Raw genomic sequence first — 14,619 nt, 5'->3', positions numbered from 1 at the left:
AGTTTTAATTTACAGTAACAGAGGATAATGATCAATAAATTTATCGGTATGTTTATATGCAGTGTTGTTCATGCCAGGATTTTACTCTCCTTTATCATTATTTCTAGTTATTGAAAAGAAGTTGGGCAGATATCCATACTCATAACAGTTATTCAAACAATTCTCTTCTTTAACAATATATTGAAGTCACCTACAATATAGTGGTTATTAGAAAATTTATTGCCTACTAGAAATTGTTTTATATTTGCAATAATTCTTTTTGTTGTTCACCTGAATGCTAGACAATGGTCTAAACCTCTAAGCCATGGCACTTGGTATTACTATCTTGTTGTCCAGGACTTTAATAGTCTGCACCAAAATAGGACACGTCCCTAAAGTAAAATAGACCCCATGGTCAACGCATTTGTTGTTGCTATGCACCCTTCAGGTACCCAGAGAAAGCCCGACGTATCATAGTTGGGAACTTTCTCAACATTTGATACCTAACTAAAGGGTGTATTAAAGGGGCCCCAAAGCTGCTTGTGAACATAATTGGATATAAACAGATATTATGATCTACAGATAAATACAAAATTAATACAAACTAAAAACACTATAAAAAATATACAAAATATTTGTTCGATTTGTTTAGTTATATACATACAACCTATTCTTTTCATTTAATTCAATTTATGTTGTCATAATTGAGGTAAAGTCAACATCATAAGGCTTATCACATATATACAACACTGGACTTAGATAAAAATCGTGTGATTTTCCACTAATCTATTAAAATAACTTCTGTGATATACATCTTCACAAATTACACAAATTGCAACACTGCAACAGTTTAATTCTAATGGAATTGAAACAACTTTTCCGGAGATATCCTGTTTGCTCCTACCTTTTCCGTGTCGTCCATATTCATTGTCGATAGATATAAAAAACTTTTTTTTTTTTAATTTTTATTCATGCAAATGTAGTAAATCTACAATCAAAACATGTGTCGTACAATTCAAAATTAAACAATATCAATATCAATGAAAAAACCGAATAAATTTTCTAGCTGTAATTTTTGCAGAAGTTATATCGTTATAATTTAATGTAGGCAGTTGTCCTCTCATTTTCGTCGACGACGACGTCTACGGCGACGACGAAGACGACGAAGACGATGACGACGACGACGAAGACGACGACGATGGCCACCACTTCGGCGGCCACGACGAAGACGACGACGATGACGACGACGACGAAGAAGATGACGACGACGACGAACCCGGTGACGAGCCCGACGACGAAGACGACGACGACGACGAAGAAGACGACGACGACGACGAACCCGGTGACCAACCCGACGACGAAGACGACGACGAAGACGACGACGACGACGATGACGACGACGACTTAGGCTGATCAACAGCAGCTACAGAAACGGGTAGGGTCAGTAATATCCTTAAACCTATCACAGCATTAGGGAAATTTCTGGGGCTTTACTGCAGGGGCTAATCTTTGGACTAGAAATTATAGCACATAACAATTGTTTTTAATAAATAAAAAAATCTTCAACCAAAAAACGGCCTAAAGCCGTTTTGACCGCCCCTCCAAGAATGCCGCCCGGGGTAACCACCCAGTCGTCCAAGTTGTTAAGACTTCCTTGCGAACCACCACCACATACAGTGTTCTCCTTTGCGAGCAATACTAATGTCTGGACCGTACATGGAAAAGATTAGGCACTAACCTAACACTAACAATTTTCACTTGAACATAATTTGCATCCTGGATGAACAAAAATCAGCACTTAACATTAACAAATCAGTTTACATCACTTATGCCAACAACGCCGACTGCGCCTCTATACATATAGATGAAAAATGCCAATTAACTAGACTACATTATGTCAAATATCTTGGAGTAAATACCTTACCTCAAAAATTAAAAAAAATGGATTATTTACAGGAATATATAGGACTAACTAACTAACCAAAAACAAATCTAAATCGAACTCCAGTCAGTACAATAAAATGAAATTTTCTGTCACCTGATATCGTTACCTTCTTACAGTCCCTTTCAGTTTGTTAGAATTGTGACCTTGAAGAAATATGTGCGAAGATAGAAAGAATACACACTAGGCGTGAGCAAGACGGAAATAGTTGGAACAAGCTTGAACGAGCAGAGCTCTCGATGGGCGGTCTTAGAAGATTGACTAGAACTGTACAGTACTAGACGAAAATGTTTAGCAACTTCTTAAAACAAAAATGTATATCTATGAATTAACAATAGAAAACAAAACAAAAGTTTTATGGTGTGTAGAGCGTTAAGTTAATTCACTTGTTATTATTTTTGGCTAAATATGCTTTTAAATAAAGCATATTCTTAAATTTTAACGAGGCAGTTTAAAAAATTTTGCAAATGGTACTGTACACTTTTGTCTAGTTCTCGCTCGATGATCGGTGGAGAAATGAGCTCCGCAGACAAATATGATTTATATTTTTTTTATGTTGAGTCATATGATCCAAATACTAAATAAGTCTCATTTTCTTTATCAGCCCTGTACAGGTCGATCTTTACCTACTTAGATCCCACTGGATATATTATAAATAAATCGGTACTCCTCTTCTATAGCATTTGAGCCTGCTATCTTCAAACACGGAAAATTTTCGTTTCGTCGACCTGAACAACGTACAACAGCACCACAAGGCTTTTTGAAGTAATGCACGTTGTATCTACTACTTTTGTAATGTACAATAAAAAATACAACGTGTAATTATACAACACGCTACTGAAGTGAAACTTCTTTTTCATACACACAAACATACCGGGATAGGGGTCAAGGAATTGGTTTAATGGTATTATTTGTACACTATGAATTTAAATTTTGCACTATACATACCGGAGTTGCCTGTAACGAACGTTGCACTGAAGCGCGCTCACGGCTAGGGATAAAACGGTACGAGTAAATACAAGTACATACTCGATACTTTTCTGCGATACCAAGTATTTTTAGTATCGATACTTTAAAATTAAGTGATTAAAGAAACTATGACAATGTCAACCAGTGGGTCTGAAGATGAAACAGCGAACGAAGATTTTGATTTTTGGTCACATCACAAACAACTTGTAGTTGGCCAGAAGCGAAAGCGTTCTTCGAAAGCCGATGAAGTGTCAATTTATTTGGATAATCCAGTATGCGCTTTAAAATCTAACCCATTAGAGCAGGGGTCGGCAACATTTTGAGCCAGAAGAGTCGAAAATTACAATTTACAAAATTTGAAAGTTTTTAAAGAGCCACAAAATTTTTTCTTGCCAAAAATAAATAGTACTCGTATTTAAATATTTTTTTTTGATAAAATAAATAATATTTTCATATGGAACTAAAGAGCCGCAGCTTCACATCCAAAGAGCTGCATGTGGCTCGCGAGCCGCAGGTTGCCGACCCCTGCATTAGAGGAATGGGAAGATTTAAAGCCTGTATTTCCAGCGTTATATAAATATGCACGCATTTATTTAAACGTAGTAGGTACCTCTGTATCTTGCGAAACGCTCTTTTCCAAAGCTGGCACAACAATAACTACCTCAAGAAATCGCCTAACCAGGCAAACATTTAGAAAAATTGATATTTTTAGGAAGCGCTACAGAAGCAGACTTCTTATCGTAAATTTTATAATTATTAATAAAGAATTTTNTAAGAAAAAATATCTATTTATATGCAACACTAACTTGCACTTCAATAACAAACAATTGAGCAAACAAATTCAGTGGGAGCCATGGCTTTGCATGATTTTAGAAAGTTTGGATAAATTTGGCTTGTCGTTTTAAGTTTCAAACAAATTTGTTAGTTGGCTTCTTACTTTACTTTTAATTATATTCATGCCAACTTCTTCACCTCAGTGTAACAATCTGGAAGACTATTGAGATGCGATGAAAAGCGAGTACAAGTGGCTGAGAGATATAATAATCAGTGCCTAATCCTCGTTAATCAATTCAGAACGATTTTTAAATGTTTTTTTTTTTGATAAAATAAATAATATTTTCATATGGAACTAAAGAGCCGCAGCTTCACATCCAAAGAGCTGCATGTGGCTCGCGAGCCGCAGGTTGCCGACCCCTGCATTAGAGGAATGGGAAGATTTAAAGCCTGTATTTCCAGCGTTATATAAATATGCACGCATTTATTTAAACGTAGTAGGTACCTCTGTATCTTGCGAAACGCTCTTTTCCAAAGCTGGCACAACAATAACTACCTCAAGAAATCGCCTAACCAGGCAAACATTTAGAAAAATTGATATTTTTAGGAAGCGCTACAGAAGCAGACTTCTTATCGTAAATTTTATAATTATTAATAAAGAATTTTAACACTTCTTTTGGTTTTAACTTATAATTTTCCAAAAACTATTCGATACGAGTAAGTATCGATACTTTTCAATTGATACCGAGTAAGTATCGATACTTGACAACCGATACAGTATCGAGTAAAAGAATCGATACTTCAATGATACCGTTTCATCTCTACTCACGGCTCAAGCGATCCCCACAACGAACTCGACTACGTGGCCGAGTAGAGGGGGGATCATCCGTTGCATGATTTCGTTACATAGCAACTCGCATGAAACGAACTAACCCTACCGTGCGTAAAGAAGTTTCACTTCAATAACTCATAGCACTGTTGAACAAGTAACAACCCCAAATATACTGCCATTAACTAAAATTTATGCAAATAAGGAATAAAATCTTCTTACTTGATTCAGGGGCCAATCGTAACGATGCTACGTCAGTGTCTTCAGGTACATTAAAGTTCTGAAGATTTACTGTTGAATAGTCATTGTATTTAACTAGCGGTCCAGATTGCGAACGAACCAATATACTTGGAGCCGCACGACAAAGACAAATTACGGCAAGCAATAGATGCAGGAGGTAGAGTAAGCGCATCTGAAAAAGTAAACATCAGTATTCTACTTCTAAGTTTGTTAATGTTGGTAAGCGATCACAAAGAAAAACTCCAGCAACAATTTTTCCCTCATTAATTTGATGTAGCGTGGAGTGGGTAAAAAATTCAAAAATGAATTTTCAGATTAATATTTCGAATGTCATTTTTCATAATAATTGGATAAAACGTATTAAAGTAGATAGTTTATCAAATTGTGAATCTCCTTTTTTGATGTCAGTTGAAATAGTACGTTATAATTTGGTAACGCTTACATATCAACCTTCGATAGTCTAGTGGTCTAGTCAATGCCTACGTGTAGGAGGTACCAGTTTGTATTCATCTACAGTTATAAATTTATTATCAACTGTTATCAAGACGAGTAAACAATTGGCAGTGATGTAAAACGGAAAATGTAAATTCCGTTCCGTGTCAATCTAATTCAATGTAATTTCCATCCTAAATACGTATCATTGCATTTAATGAGGGTGGTAGTGCGGCGATTTCAAAATCTTTAGTCTATTATAGCAAAATATTAATCTAGTATCATTCTTAAATTGAACAAGAAAATACTGCTTATTTCTCTGAAGGAAGAGAAGAACAATTCACTCGTTGATTTTCCGGAATAAGTGCCATTAAATAATCAATGAAAAAAACCTACGACTACCTAATACTGTGAGAGCTGATGAGTACTGCGCAAGACCATCAAAAACTACACCTCCAGCTTTTAATGCATAGGTCTGGCTCGTTTACCTGAAGCCAGAGGCAGAGGCAAACACATGAACTGATTCAGAAAATGTAACAGCACTAATAATATGACTTCCACCAGAAATAAGAAACGATAAACATCTACAACAGGTGCATTGCAATTAAAAAGCCGTAACAAATGAACTAATGAGACTCTTCAATAATCTGAGTCTGACAGTTCAGACGTTTATCGATGGAGTCAGGGATACCTATTTGCTATAGAAATTCTTAAACTAACAGCCAAAAGACTCCTACTGAAGTATTATCACACACCCTGGAGTTAAGAAGCATCGAAACAAGTTTCCAAAGGTTATGTGAGAAGCAGGAAGCGACGATAGTGTAATTGCAATAGTAGGTTGCGTAATCAATGTGAAGAAACCGTTGATACAAACACGGACGATTGGAATCCAAACTGTTGGAATATGGAAGACCTGGTCATTTTGCTAAAGACTGCAAGAACTACAGTGGTTGTCTGAAGTGTTGGAATTGTGGACGAATTGATCACCTAAGACAAAAGTATCCTGTAGACAATACACAGTCTCTGGACGGAGATAGAAGACAGTCGGAGGGTAGATAGAATATTACAGCGACTACATGAATATGACTTTGATATCAAGCATCGCTCAGACAAACAGCACGTCAAAGTAGATGCACTATCCCGCAGATCTTGCGTGAAAAACTGCAAACATTGTTCATCTACGGATAAGAAGGAAAAACTGGCATCCATCTATTGTAATCTAATCACCGTTTAGCCTGAACGATATCAGGAAGATAACGAAGACCAGAGTAAGGGAGTAAAAGTTATTAGCCCAATGATAAGACGGAAAGAAGTTGAAACCTCAAAACCATCGTGGGTAGATGTGAACCATCCAAATGAGACAAAGAAAAGTTATTGGGTCCAGTGGCCCTTGACCACGGCTTTTTGAAAAGAATGTGAGGAAGTCGAGATGAAACTGGAAACAAACATCAGGTGGTACTTCTTAAGAACAGAGTTTCAGAAGGCTCAGAAGCAATCTATTGGGAAGAACATTTCGGTGTTATAAATACTCTAGGAAAGGTATACGAGCGATTTTATTGGCTATGAAGTCGTGGACGACATAGTTCGGTAACCGATGCATCTTAGTTGTCATGGAGTACTTTAGCAGTTAGCTTGAAGCATATGTAGCATATGATTCAGGAAGCACACACCGTTGCCGAATAGGTTGTCAATAACTGGATTAGCCTATGAAATTACATTCTGACCAAGCGTTCCTGGCTCCGAGTGATTTTTGTTTAAAAAGTTCACTGAATTAATGATCATTATATAGAAGAGGACAACGCTCTTACATGCATGGTCTGATGGTTGAATGATTTAACGCTACTCTGGAGGCCAACTTACGTGGCTTTGTCAAGAAGCACCAAACTAATTGTCACCGACACATACCGCTATTTCTCTTAGCTTACAGACTCGTCATTCATGAGTCAACTGAAAGAACACCGGCCAGAATTTGGTCGTCCTGAAGACTTTTCAGTATCTACAGACAAGTAAATGTGTTAACTACAAAAGCAAGAAGAAGCCATCCATAACGCTTTGCGTACAAAGAAAGGACAAACTCCGCTGGTTTTAATTAAGGCGACAAAGTGTAGCTAAAAAATCCATCAAAATGGAATGGACGTTTCTCAAAGGTAGAACAATCTTCGGATGATCCATATACCATTATTAGACGCATAAACTACGTTGTTTATTAAATTTAGAAGGCACTTCGGGCAAAAATAAGGGTCGCACCTCTTGACAAGCTTACTTCCTACAAAGGCGATGTCACTGACTGGAGCGATTAGTTTTAGGAAGGGGGTAGTGTCACATATCGAGGCAAATGAAAGTGAAGAAGCGATAAAGTGAGTGATATAAAAATTAAAAATAATGGTGTATACAATTAACAGTACATGATTAAATAAATTAATGAGTAATGAGAAAGGTACAACAAAACAATACTGTCACGTATTTAAACTCCTTCTCATACTACTGTTACTTTTATTTAACATTTACTGTCTAAATAATACTTCTATTATCAAATACTAAACAATTCACCACCAAATAGACACTTTACCACTTCTTCGCTCTTTCTACCCTTTCTTTCGCCTCGAAGTCTCTGACTACTCTCCTCAATCTCGCGAGAACTATTTATAGAGAATAGCCATTCCAGTGTATGCACCGAGCGGCAAGGCCTAGAGGTTTAGTTCATTCATTAGCATTTGGAAAGACGCCGGTTCGATTCAGAGTCCGTCTGTCTTGATCCAAGATTTTCTGTAGTTTCCTTCGATCACTTAGGGAAATGCTAGGGCAGTTATATTCCACAGATAATCTTTCATTCTCTTCTGTTGAAGAGGGCCTTCTGCCTTACCTTCCGATGTAGCCCGGAGAAAATGCCCGCCCACCAGTCTTAGTGGTTGATGGGTATGAAACACCCAAAAGTTTTTTTTTCAGTATATGCCTTTCAGAAACCTGGTTTTCCTTGGCGATATGTATGTTGGGTTGCCTACATACATATATGTGACAATATAAATCTTGTTACAATGACGGAATTTTTAGTGTACTTCAGACGGAATTTACTTCAACCCATGTTAAATCGTCGTATTTTGACGGTAGGGCTTGAACTACTTATTAGAGTAATTAACTGTTATCTCTACCGGGTGGCGGTTATCTCCTTTATCTTCTATCGATTTGTTACTTACATTATAAAGAGGCCTTGAGTAGGTGCAAGTTATATGGAAGCCATATTTTGTTATCGTACCCTTTAATTAATAAAACAATAATTATTTTTATGGTTATTGCAACCATTGATAACAACAAGCTTTTCGGAAACAATAGTTAAGGTCTAATTCAATAAACTTTATAAATATGTTCTGTGGTTTTAACTTCATACTAACTTTCTTCTTTTTTCTCATGACTTTCATCATCATCGTCATAAGGTCGCCATTCAAGACTGGCTGGATACGCACCTCCACAGTTTCTTTTCCTGAGCTAATCTTCGTATTTCCCTAAAAGTAGGACAACCCACATCCTTACCCATTTGCGAAAGGTAATTTAATCTAGCTCTACCTCTTTATCTTTCCTAACTCCTGTTTCTGCCTCTAATATGTCTCTGACTAGACGTGCATGCCTGAGAAGGTGTCGTACCAACCTATCTCACCCATTTCTTGTTGACTTCCATAGAGCCCTTTCTTCTTCTATCCCTTCTAATACCTCTTCATTTTTAACCTTTTTATCCACGGTATCCGCATCATACGTTTGTAACACAACATTTCGAACGCTTCTAATCTTTTCTTTTCCGCCACGCCCACCGTCCATGTTTCGTACCCGTACAGTGCCGCACTCCAAACATACACCTTTACCAATCTTTTCGAATTTCTAAATTAACTGTTCGAGAGCATTGAAGTGACTTCTTTTTATTGAAGGCGACTCGACCCTGTGCCATCCTCTGTTTTATGTCCCTACTGCTCCTTCCTTCCTAGATACCTAAAATCAGCCGCCTCTTCTAATTTTTCTACTCCCACCTTTATATTCGTTCTATTCCTACTTTTTCTTCTTTTGAATACCAGTATTTTTGTTTTACATTTATTTATTTTCATAGTTTACTGTCAATATCGCTTCCATTTTATTTAAAGCTATCTGTACCTCTCATGACTTTTATATCTATACAGGCAAGGCGAAATGTTTCTTAAACAATTACATATTTCTTTGACAGAATTTGTTCTTTTAATGTCACGCGAGTGTAATTTCTTCTCAACCACGTCCATGTATGAAAAAAAGCCAACAGAACTCTCAAAATCACTTGAGCAGTCCAGCACCACAGTTGTATTTATTAAACGGAGAAACATCCACAATTTTCATGTAATATTTGCTTAAGATCTAGCCTGTTATATTAATTAAAATAAAATGTTATAATGAAATGACAATAAAATGCAGTAATTGGTAGTTAAAACCTTTCCGTTGGCAACAATAAAAACAAAGGCTTCCAATAATTTTGTTTTTATAACGTTACATTTTACCCGGAACCTTTTTGGCTATAGGGTTGTGAAAGAGGTGTGATAAAGGAAGGTAGTACGAGTTAATATAGTAAGTTTAAGGTTGCTAACTCTCCAGTTTTAGTCCGGAGTCTTTAAGTTTTCTCCTATAAAAAATTTCCGGTTTTTCAAAATTTGACGAAAAACAAAATTTTGTTCTTTTACTGGCAATGTTTTTATTGAATGTCACACTCAATGTATTTACAGCACCAATTCTCCACCAAGAGTATACAGTGAGCTATTGAACGCAATTATTTTGAATACCCGAATTTGTACTATTTAAAATATTCAAATAAATAAATTAATTAATCTAATAGTTGATTATTTTTTAACTACCCAAAACGAATAGGCTTTTTTTTGTAGGTACATTTATATATTTATTAAATGAATGACTCCAGACCATTCGAACGATCTCCGGACATTTTAAAATTTCTAGTTGGTAACCCTAAGTAAGTTAATAATAAGTTTTGAAATGTACAAAATAACATTAGGTTTCAATAAAGCTTATATAATTATTTTAGATTTATTATTTCGCCTATACCTATTAATGCACCAGTTCCCTTTTTGATGATAACAAGTTTTACGAATTGAAAACAATCTTTTCTTTAATTTTTCAAAAATGGCGAGGCTGTCATGCTGTCATCGGACATCAAAATGAAACCTTAGAAAAATGTATGGATTTCTCTTTTATTGAGGAATAATTAGAATACTTGCGCCTTTAATTCGCCGATAATTTCCAGGTTAGGTCAGGTTAGGTAAATTCAAGCAAAAATTTGCCAGAATCTCATTTCCTATAGGAAATAATTAATATATAAGGTGCACTTTATTATAACTCTTAACTTCCGTTTCTGCCTCTAATAAGTATCTGACTAGCCGTTCATGCCTCAAAAAGTATCCTACTAACCTATTTCGCTTATTTATTATTGGCTTTCATAGAGTCGTGTGGTCTCCTAGTCTTTCTAATACCTCTTCATTTCTAATCTTCTCTATCCATCATTCGCCCGTAACACAATATTTCGAACGTTTCTTTCCGCTGCGCCCACTGTCCAAGGTTCGCACCCGTACAGCGCCGTGCTTCAAACATACACCTTTAACAACCTTTTTCGAATTTCTAAATTAACCGTTTGCGAGCATAGAAGTGACTTCTTTTTATTGAAACCGACTCGACCCTGCGCTATCCTCTGTTTTATATCCCTACTACTCCTTCCGTCCTGACTTATCTGACTTCCTAGATAACTAAAATCGGTCAGTTCTAATTTTTCATCTCATATCTTTATATTCGCTCTTTAATAGGAAACATTTGATTCATCAAATTTAAAGCCTGCCTCAGTGATTAAGATTAGACAAAAAAAAAACGTTCATTCACTCCTGACCTTTAATACAGATAATTAACGATATGAAACATCACTCGATTAAACTTTTGTAGCTTCTACTGCAGACAAACGTCAAACGAACATTTATGCTAGTAATTTTATCAACTTTCAATCATAAAAAAATGGTGAAATTATGAAATAATAATTACATACAAATGAAAATGTGCATGGAAATGATTTATTTAATGGACTCATTCGGGTAGTTGATATTTGATAATTAAAAACAAAATATCGTGGTTGTTAAATGTGTAAGGCAGTTTTAATTAATAACACGTATAATCTTAATATATATAAATTACGTGCCACGTTGCTTGTCCGCGATAGACTCCTAAACTAGTATTGTATATAAAAGAAATTATGAGTGCTGACAGCACAGGGTAAACTAGTATTACGTAGTTAATATCAGCAACATCTTATGCTGCAGTGTACGATGTGTTGCATACCTATTTTCAAACAAATCCATTAAATTTAATTTTTCAAACAATTTTTAACACAAAGAAAGTGATTAAACAAATTGTTCAGAAAAATGAATTTCGACCACCTGAAGCAATGGTGCTAACTGTTTCAAGTGATTGATAGGGGGGAAGAACTAGTACATAAACAAATATTTAGTTCTAATATACGTTATTAGAAAGCAGTGCTAAATTTTTAAGTTTTTAAAATGCTATAAATGGAAATGTAAACAGTGGGCCCTCGTTGATGTTTTGTTAAATTTAAATTATAAAACTTTCGCCTCAAATTATTATTATCATTTAAATATGTATATATAGTTAGCACCACATTACACTTACAAAAATTGAAAATATGAACTTTATAAAGTAAAAAATTTTACCTTTACTTCCAAACTGGGGTTGTCGTTACCTTAACTTAAGTTCGTTCGTTCGAAGAAGATTGTGATTAGGTATTGAACCATCACATTTCACTGACACCAATAAATATATATATACGAGCGTATACGTATATGCACTATCTATAAAAAACACGTTTGCTAAGTACTTATTTTAAGTCCATGGATGATATTATCAATACAAGTATGCGCTGTGGCGTGCAGATAACTGTTTTCTGATATCATATCAGTATCTACAATTAATGTGTGTAAGTTTGTAAAGATATGGAGCCAGTCTGATTACAATTTTGTGAATAAGCCCTGGTTTGCATAAAATACTGACACGAGAAAAACAAGTGATTATCTCTTATTTTTGATGTCGATGGAAATGTACTTTACTTATGCACAATTGAAAATTAATAAATATCTCCTCCAAACGTATAAAGATAAAATTACATAGCTGATAATGATTACTTGTGTTTTGTTAAGGGGTAATCGAGGAATAAGACTTAGGTGAAAGATTTTCATAGATGAAAAACACATTTTACTTCTAAAAAAAAAAGCTTTTGGGTGTTTCGTTTCCACCAGCCACTAATGCTGGTGGGTGGGCAGTCTCTCTGGACTATGCCGGAAGGTAGGGCGGAAGGCCCTTTTCAGGGTCCTTCCAAGAATCGTGAAAATAGGTGAGTGGTGGTTCGGGCGAGAAAGATGAGACGGACGAAATGAAGACTGAAGGGAATGAAAGATTATCTGTAGAATATTTCTGCCCCAGCATTTGCCTAAGTGATTCAGGGAAACCACAGAAAAACTTGGATCAAGGCAGACAGACCCGGAATCGAACCGGCGTCGTCCCGAATTCTAAGCAATGGACTAAACCTCTTTTTTGTTTAGATTATTCTCGAGGAGGGAAAATTTGCAGAAGACACCCCCTAAAGGGAGGTAGCGTTGGATTTTTACCGACTAGAACCCCTCCTCGAGTGGGGAGATAAACCCTGAGGGTTGTTCATTCCCGGGAAAAAATGGAAGGTTGGGATTGGGAAGAGGGTTGAAATGGGAAAAATGGTTAAGTGTGTGGGGGGAGGAGGGGTATTAGGGAGGGAAACCGTCGAATGCTCGGTAGACACTTGAGCTAACAAACGGAGTACTTGGTCGTCTCACTACTCCCTGCCTTATATAGTTCTATTATTCGTCGCGAGTGCGCAGATCGATGCTTCTCCGTATTCCGTATGCTCATCGGTACACGTGCATTTTGTCGTGCTATACGCCAATACAACAGTATGTATTCTTAAAAGTATTAAAGAAATGATGAATTATACAGCTAAAGGTTACGACAACAACTATTCCTCAAAATGCCATAGAAGGAGATATAATGTAGTCATAATCAGGATTATCTGTGATTCAAGTAAGGTGAAACAAAGATCTTCTGTATGAGGAAATTTTCTTTCTAATCGTAACTAATAAAATGCAAGAGATATTGCAATTTCGGCTAAAATATATGTACACAGCATACATATATAGATATGTTTATGTAGGATTTTGACAGTTATTTAATATGTGTTACTTAATGATGAGCAAACCCTATATTTGACGTACAAAATGCTTCCAGAAGTTTCCTTTTTTATTTTTATAGAGGAGCGAAGATCTCCTAGAGACGTCAAAGCGTTCATAATGTTGAGCTGTATGGGGTTCCTTCAAAGTAAGACCTACTAACTCCGTCTCAGGGCCTTTTAAATTTACTCATGCCAGCCGTTTTTGGGTCTAATTTTAAGCATCTTGAAGTGGATGTCGTGCTCTTGGTTAAGTAAACGAGTACAAGCAAAGCCAACTGCAGTGCTTCGTAGAAACTTTTCGATGCGTCAATCTGCCATTTACAATGCAATCAAATATGAAAAACCGAGATATAGTTGGGACGATCAAAATTGGCATAGTCCGCAATAAATTATCGGTGAGAATGGATTTATCTTCTTACTTGTTTCCACTTGGGACTGTAGTCATTTGCTGCATTTGGAACACGCCCTAGTTAAGTTATATAAATACATCATGAGTAATACACACGAAGTGAAAAGAGATAACCGAATGATAGTAAGCGGTGCAGCGGTTGGAGGTTGCTTAGGTACGCAAAAAATTAGAGTCGACTTTATTGGAATTATATTTTTAAACAAGCGTCTTTCCTTTCCTAAATTCTTGAGAATGTTGAACTTTCTTTAAACTCCAATGCAATCCGCTGCAATTCTCATCTGTCATCTCTTTTCTATGTCTACAATATTCCTTATAACGTCTGTTGTGAGTAAAAGTAGACGTTTTGACAGCAACTCCTGTAGTCTAGTTAGTAAGTTGATAGAAGAAAGTAAATGCGACGGTTTTACTGCGGATTATGCCAATTTTGAATGTCCCAACTATACGAAGCATTATTATTGTTATATGTCAAATGCTTTTGTTATTAGGTACGTGCAGTATAGTTAAGGTTTAATTTCCAATTACTTCTGTAGCTTATTAGTAACCAGCAATTTCGGTATTAAGCTATTATCATAACAAGTTGAGAGTCAGTGGTGCTTGACCGCTTGTTAATTTTATGTTTACTGGTTTTCGTATAGATTCACTTTTTCCTCTAACCCCTTAAATAGAGTTACTTATAGTTCCCATTGATTCCCTTGATGCAATAGTATGGGGATAAATAAAATCAAGCAAATTTTGTGTCTAATAATAGTTGCATAGAATTATAAATACTA

General features: G+C 36.0%; 1 protein-coding gene across 1 annotated transcript; it reads right to left on the bottom strand.

Moving 5' to 3' along the window:
- Positions 1 to 927: 927 nt before the first annotated feature.
- On the bottom strand, positions 928 to 12,018 carry LOC108736927 (putative protein TPRXL). Its single transcript, XM_018469541.2, has 3 exons — positions 11,897 to 12,018; positions 4,716 to 4,905; positions 928 to 1,402 (listed from the first exon to the last, which is right to left on the bottom strand). The coding sequence occupies exons 2-3, from the start codon at positions 4,903 to 4,905 to the stop codon at positions 1,122 to 1,124; spliced, it is 471 nt and encodes a 156-aa protein (XP_018325043.1). The 5' UTR covers positions 11,897 to 12,018; the 3' UTR covers positions 928 to 1,121.
- Between the last annotated feature and the right edge of the window lie 2,601 nt (positions 12,019 to 14,619).

The sequence above is a fragment of the Agrilus planipennis genome, unplaced genomic scaffold, assembly GCF_000699045.2.
Source record: "Agrilus planipennis isolate EAB-ADULT unplaced genomic scaffold, Apla_2.0 scaffold151, whole genome shotgun sequence".
In the NCBI taxonomy this organism is placed as follows: domain Eukaryota; kingdom Metazoa; phylum Arthropoda; class Insecta; order Coleoptera; family Buprestidae; genus Agrilus; species Agrilus planipennis.
This window is presented reverse-complemented; position numbering and strand designations above follow the sequence as displayed.